This window comes from Glycine soja, chromosome 9, assembly GCF_004193775.1.
Source record: "Glycine soja cultivar W05 chromosome 9, ASM419377v2, whole genome shotgun sequence".
In the NCBI taxonomy this organism is placed as follows: domain Eukaryota; kingdom Viridiplantae; phylum Streptophyta; class Magnoliopsida; order Fabales; family Fabaceae; genus Glycine; species Glycine soja.
The window spans coordinates 4,744,171-4,751,230 of record NC_041010.1 but is presented as its reverse complement, the minus strand read 5'-3'; the positions used below and the strand labels follow the sequence as shown (position 1 = coordinate 4,751,230).

Sequence of the window (7,060 nt, the reverse complement as noted above, 5' to 3'; positions counted from 1 at the left end):
CTAGAGGTTGTGACTTTTCATGTATAAGAAACAGGTATGCAAATATGGAGTAATCATCTATGAATGATATAAAATATTGTTGACCATTCCATGAAGGTGTATGAAATGGCCCACAAATGTCCGTATGTATCAATTCCAAGATGTTTGTAGCTCTATATGCACCTAATTTCTTGCTTTTGGTCTGTTTACCCTTAATGCATTCAACACAAACATCAAAGCTTGTGAAATCAATGAAATTCAAGCTTTCGTTTGGCACAAGTCATTCAATTCTGTTCTTAGAAATGTGACCTAAGCGCTTGTGCCATAGTGCTCCTGAGTTTGTATTATCAATTCTACGCTTAGTACCACGCAATTCTGCATTAAAGGATTCACCAAGAGTGAATCATTCCAATAATATCTGAATTAAAAGACAACCTAAACACATTGTTTCCAAATGAACACAAATAACCCAATTTTTCCAAATAAGAAACTGAAACCAAATTCTGTCTAAATGACGGTACAACAAAAGTGTCTTTCAAATCCAAATAAAAAAACCAGTACATAATAATAATCTAAAATTCCATATAGCTTCCACCTCCATTGATTTACCATCTCCAACATAGATCCATGCATCCAAGAACAATTTGCATATTCTCTTTCCAGTCCTTAAAATTTATACCATTAAGAACTGAAACCGAATTCAGATAAGTAGATATAGAAGTAACAACTGAAAAGATCAAAACAAATAATACAATAAGCTCACAGTCATCAATGCATTTAAATAATGATATATCTCATCTCAAGATTTATAGTGCACCATTAATATCAAGTCTTTTGATGTTCAAACATTGATAATAAAAGCATATCAAATAACAAACCCATCTTTTGATGTGATTTATCATTCACATGCAAAACCTCATAATTATCATATGTTTAACATCGTAGGTGTGTATGTAACTTAGTTAGATGATAACTTTTCTTTGGGTCAATCACCATTCATATAAATAATCACACACGCTAACATTTCTCATGAACAATCTCCACAAGATAGGTCACTTTGGTGATATCTTGATTCAATTAGCTCATTTAAATGCTAAGCAATTACAATGATATACCATAGCCAAATTTTGAACATTGATGTACCAAATCCAAAATTAAAACATTTCTAGAGTAAATTATTTTAACTTTATTTATTTTAAATTTTAGAAGCCCATGATTATTATTTTAATGTACTGCATTGGCCTCTAAAAGTAAGAGCGAGCACAAAATTACGTGTATATATTAATGATGCACTGTAACCTTTAAATGAGTTGTGCATTTACAGTAAGATCAAAAAATAATATGTAAAATATCTAACTTCATTTAAAATTTAGAATATGTCAGCCGCCTTAATAGATAAAATTTTCAAAATCATACATGAATCAAGTATGGGTGGCTCTGATACCAAATGTTGAGATTCAATCAATCAACCTAATTTGATTCTAACAGCCAATCATCAATCCTAACCACATGATTTCTACCCATGTAGAGAGAAATTACTCCATATACATGAATAAAATTCCATTGTGTTCCCATACTCAAAATCATGATGAAAACTAAATGTGACGGTGTATTAGATTAGCCATAGTGGAATGATGAAAGGTTGATGAGGATTAAGATTGATTTTATGATCTTTGTAGAGAATCCTTACAAACGGGATAATAACCTCTTGTATTGATAACGGTAATCAGTTATCCCAAATTTGATAATTATAATTTGACCCCTCATCAAATTATAATATCACTAATGGTATCTACTTTCATAATATATATTCCTTAGTCATAATTTTATATTGATTAGATTAATTTAATATTTTGACTAATAATATAATAATCTTAACTCATTCAATTATGTGATATATATATGATTCAAAATTGCTAACAGGATCTACCTTTCAAATTTTGTTGCAGCATCTTGAGATGTACTATTTTCACTTCTTTTATGGACAGGAGTAGGAATACCGCTTTCACTTCTTTTATGGACAGTAGTAGGAATACCGCGAACTGGGAAACAAACTGCATCGTAAAGGAGAGACAAAAACCTTTTGTTTTCCAAGTCCTTCAAGGCATCTGCAAATCCACAAACGGTCTGCATGATAGTCAAGCAAAGCACCAACACAGCAAAAAATGTTGAAACCCCCACCACCCAGCTAGTTAAATAATGATGAACTATAGAAGCTCTTATTCTCGCATAGCAGGACCCATAGTACGAATTCGCTTCATTCACCACTTTGTACAAGTACGACTCACTTTTGCTGAGAACAATTTCTTTGGTAATGTTGTTGATCAACTCGGACACGGTGTTGTCGTTGCCAAGAGAATGGTTAAGCACCCCTTTGTAGTGAAGAAGAGAGACATCATCAGCAGAGTTAATTAGTCCATTGAAGAAAAACAAATAAGTTGTTACATCCGGTTCGCAACCCTTGTGACAATTCTCGAACGCGACTATGTTACGAAACACAGTCCCTCTGTGATCATTGATGTACAAAGGAGGAATAGTGAGTTCCCTAATTAGACAACTGTATTTTTTCCCAAAAGTTATGTCAAGCAATTGTTTGCTCCCATCCGCTTTGATCTTCACACCAGCTTCAACAAGTTCCGTTACAGAGCGAATCATGTGATGCTGAGATCTTCTTGGTTTTTGTCCTTCGAGTTTCGGCCTAATGCTCGACCTAAGAAGATCGAGAAAGTGAAGCTCTGTTAACTCCTCAGCTATCTCACATTCAGGATAGTTTTCTGGATCTACTTGTAACAAAGGGTAGAAGAACCGAAGAGCGAGCGTTTTGAGACTCGTACATGGTTGCGAAGAAGGATCAGTACTAGTCAGATTGAACAACTTGCTCAAAACAAATATTGGAAGCTGGTTTTCAAGCATGATCATCTCGCGGCGAATCATGGGAAGCATCCACTTGCTGCTAAGGCAAGGGATGTGTCCGAATTCACACGCGGATAGATTCCTCAAGAGCTGAACCGCGAAAGAGGAATCCACCAACATCATTTGTAGAAACTCATCGCTGCTGAGTTTGATGTCCTCCATGTAACATCCTCGTACCTTGTTTTCATTTTCCTCAAGGAACTTAAAAGCCTCATCTAGTTTGGTGCCGTTTTCATCGTTCATCGGATGGAAGAGGCGGCGATAAAACTTTTTCTTGAGATCTTCCATGTTTTTTAACTGAGGTGCTCCGTAGTGACAAGGACCGATTGAGATGTTGTTGGGTCTGTAGGCTTTCGGTTCGACCTGGCGCATGTTTGATGGAACCCTGTATATGCAAACAGGGTGAGATTGGTGGTGTTGACTTTCTTCTTGTTTTGCAATTTTTCCACTTTCCAACTCTTTCTTCATACGATTTCTCCAATTTGAGCTCATTCTGTTGGTAGTGCCATTGAATTTTCTTGTGTTGAACCTATGATAAGCAAATTTGATGAGTTTTTCACATGCCATTGTATTGTTGGATAAGAGAATGAACTAGCTAGTTTTGTTGTCTGAACTGAAAGACTTGATCCTTTTTCACCTTCAGAGGGTCAAGTTTTGGAATTCAAGTCCACTTTTAAATTAGATAAATAAGATTCTTGAGAAGTGAGAAGAAATTTTGTCTTGCAATAAATAACCGAGAGCATGACAAACTCAATTTGAAAAGAAAAGAGACAAGGCCATAGCATGCATAAACAATAAAAGAAAAGAGAAAATCAAACGGAAACGTCTTGGAAAGAAAATCAAGGAAGGTCCTTTGGCCCGTGAAACAAGCAATAAAGAATAAGAGATACAAGGTGAGGGAAAGTAAGAAAAAGAAAGTAGGAATTTTGAAAGGAAATGGCATTGTGAAAAGAATAAGGGTGTGCTTGTTTAATGTTTTTAAATTAAAACAGTTTTCTGTTTTCTAAAAAGAAAATAAAATAAAAATAAACAAACTTGTTAGGTAAGTTTTTTCTTTTTAAAATCTGTTTCCAAAACTTCTACTGTTTTATTATTGCTTTTAAAAACAAACAAAAAATGAGAACAGCTTAGAATTGTTTTCATTCTCAATATCTGTTTTCTGTGCTGAAAACTAAAATTGGATAACATGTTGTAAATAAGCTGAACAAAATATTACGTTTTGTTCCACTAATCGGTGCTTCCTAATCAATGCTTCTACTTTGTTTGGATAACCGTTTGGGAGAGCAAAAATACGTTAGGAGAAGGATGTTCTTTTGGATCAAAAGTAATTTTGAGGAGTATTAATGAAATGGTGATCCAAATATAGGATGTCATTAGAGCAAAATCGTTGCTCCATTTTTAAAGTAATCACTATTATAATGTTGCATCCAGTGTTGTTACTTTATAACTACAATTTTTTATTTTTAAATAACATAGTACTACTAATTTAACATGTTTTCAATTTGTTATAAGTTTAAATTTAAGTAAATATGTGTTAATCAAATTTAGACCGTACATTTTTATTATTATTTTTCTCCGCCTACCTTTTCAATTTATTTTTGTTTTAGACTATTACGTCGTGCATGTGTTATATATTATTATAATAAAATATTATATATATATATATATATATATATATATATAACATTATATTATCATAGTTAGCATAAAAATAAAATTATCTACACATTATAAGATAATATTAAATGATATTATCATATTTATGTGTTAAAATATTTTTTAACAAAATATTTTAAATATTTACATAATTTTAATTGTATCTATATTATAACTATATAAGCAGCCGTACTTTGTAAAGTGAAAGAAAATAGAGGAAATAAAAGCAAATTAAAATGTGAAAATGAAGAGAGAAATGCGGTGTACCCGCAGAATATAGAATTATAGATGACAATGTGTAGGGATCACAATAAAACTACCATGTGAACACAAACAAGTTGAGTCAATTTGACTTCTTATGTTAATATTACGTAGGATATTGTAGAGTTTAGGTATTGAAAAATTAAGGTTGTTAGTTCCTTCGCCATCATATGGAAGAAGGTTTTGCAACAACAGGCACAGCATGAAGAAGCTGGTTTTTTTCAAGATGCCCTGGAAGATACCTGCGCCATCAAAAGTGATTGCATTTATATGAAAGATGACACAGACTAAATAAAAAGAATCTCAAGAAAAGGAACATAGGTGGTCTTTTGGAAGACGTACGTAATGTGTAGTTTCTGTGGTCAGGAGAAAGAAAATTCTGGACATGCATATATATCTTTTTTCACATGTGAATTCTCTTACAAAGTGTAGAGGAAATGTTATGCATGATTTGGCTGAGTCTGTCTTATCCGCTAATGTATACCTCATTTTTGCCAACACAGTCAGGTATATATAGTGATATACACAAAGAAACAAAGGAAAAGTTGGATGGTATTGGGGGTAGCTATTGGTTGGTCAATCTGGTTGCTTAGGAATGATTTAATCTTCAAAGGTGGGGATAAAGATGCTTAAAATTTGTTGAATCGGTTAAAATATATTTTTTATTCTTAATAAATTCTTAAATTGTGTATGCTCTTGGATATTTTTTTCATTTACTATTTGAAAAAAAAATCTAAAAGTAAATATAAAATTTAAAATTCACTAATTTATCAGGTATTAAAAAAATATTAAAAATAAAAAATATAATTATTATTTATTAGATATTCAATGAGAAAAAAAATTATACAAAATAATAATCACAATATTATTTAATTTATCAAAAGACCTAAAACACATCTTATGGTTGGCTAATAAGAATACGGGTTTCTGGTGCTCTCTCTTTCAGTGGTTTTCCGGGAATTTGTTTGAAATCACTGTAGTATGAACAGGAGAGTAATTTTTGCTTGCATGTTCAGTTGTTTGGAGGAGTGGGTAGAGAATTTAATTGGCTTGTATTCCGAGTACTATGTTTTAAGTGGTGGTATAAATTTGCATGCAGCTTTTTGGTTTCTTTGCGGGTACATTTTGAATTGGTAGGTTCTTAAGCACGTGCTTTTATAGGGATGGTTTCGGCCATCAAACATATAGAGTGGAACTATAATTGCATTGATTAAATTTGTCGTTGGTGGCTGGCTGGTAGCATTAATTTGCTTTTCGTATACTACTAGTTGAGGGGCTGGTGGCACTTTCCTGGTATATTTATGCTTCAATTAATGTGTTATATATATATATCCTGTACGTCATCTGCATAGAAGTGGAGATAATGACTTTTTGTGTTGAGTGGGGGCAGAATCAGTCACCTATATATGACTTAAAATATATTAAAAAAATATTTCGAATTTAGATAATTGATATTGATTACATAACCAAGGACTAAGTTAATCCCCTAAAATCATCTTAGAAAATTTAGATAATATTTATTAATTAATTAATATTATATTTATTTTAATTTTTTTTGTTTTTTTAATATTTATTGTAATGTTAAAAAAATTAAAAAGATAAAGATTAAATTATATTTTAGATAAATAATTATTTTTTTCTCTAAACGTATAAAACGCTAATAAATTTATCATTAAATGTGTTATGTAGACTCTTTCATTAACAATATCCTATTAAAGTTAATGATTAACTATATTTGTTGTTATTTTTTAGAATTAAAATTTGAATTTTTATTTTTTTAAGATGAATTTATTAGTATTTTATATGTTCAGAAACAAAAATAATTATTTATCTTAAAAAAATAAGAGTAAACCTAAGTCTTCCTGGTGTTCTTCCCGTAGCGGCTTAGCCTCCCAAATTGTCCTTCCCCGCTATTATTTGTGTAATTAACGTTCTGCATGTGGGAGAACAACGTTGGAAAGATCGAATTTCGTTAAATTTATAAAATAACGCCTAGGCAACTGAACTGATGAAGACTTGTTTGCAACTTTGTAAGTCATCACTCGACCACTTTGTGTTTGTTGAAGAATGAATTTAAATTCTCTTACATTATTTTTTTATTAATTCTTTTTTTTCTTATATCAGAAGTATTAAATATATTATAATGAAATGATTTTTTTATGTGAGAATAAAAAAACTTCACTGATAAAAATAAGAGAAACATGATATGACCATTAAATTTTATTATAAATTATCAAAATTAAAACAAGTA

At 31.3% G+C, this 7,060-nt stretch overlaps 1 protein-coding gene across 1 annotated transcript; it reads right to left on the bottom strand.

Moving 5' to 3' along the window:
* Window positions 1-434: 434 nt before the first annotated feature.
* LOC114367581 (putative UPF0481 protein At3g02645) lies at window positions 435-3,800 on the bottom strand. Its single transcript, XM_028324774.1, has 2 exons — window positions 1,910-3,800; window positions 435-706 (listed from the first exon to the last, which is right to left on the bottom strand). The coding sequence occupies exons 1-2, from the start codon at window positions 3,457-3,459 to the stop codon at window positions 661-663; spliced, it is 1,596 nt and encodes a 531-aa protein (XP_028180575.1). The 5' UTR covers window positions 3,460-3,800; the 3' UTR covers window positions 435-660.
* Window positions 3,801-7,060: the final 3,260 nt, after the last annotated feature.

Bases quoted from the DNA above. Each gene is read 5' to 3' on its own strand.
- LOC114367581 (XM_028324774.1), bottom strand. From the start codon at position 3,459: ATGGCATGTGAAAAACTCATCAAATTTGCTTATCATAGGTTCAACACA. The intron at 707-1,909 runs GTAGATCCTGTT...TGATCTTTTCAG, and splicing joins GCTGCAACAAAATTTGAAAG to TTGTTACTTCTATATCTACT.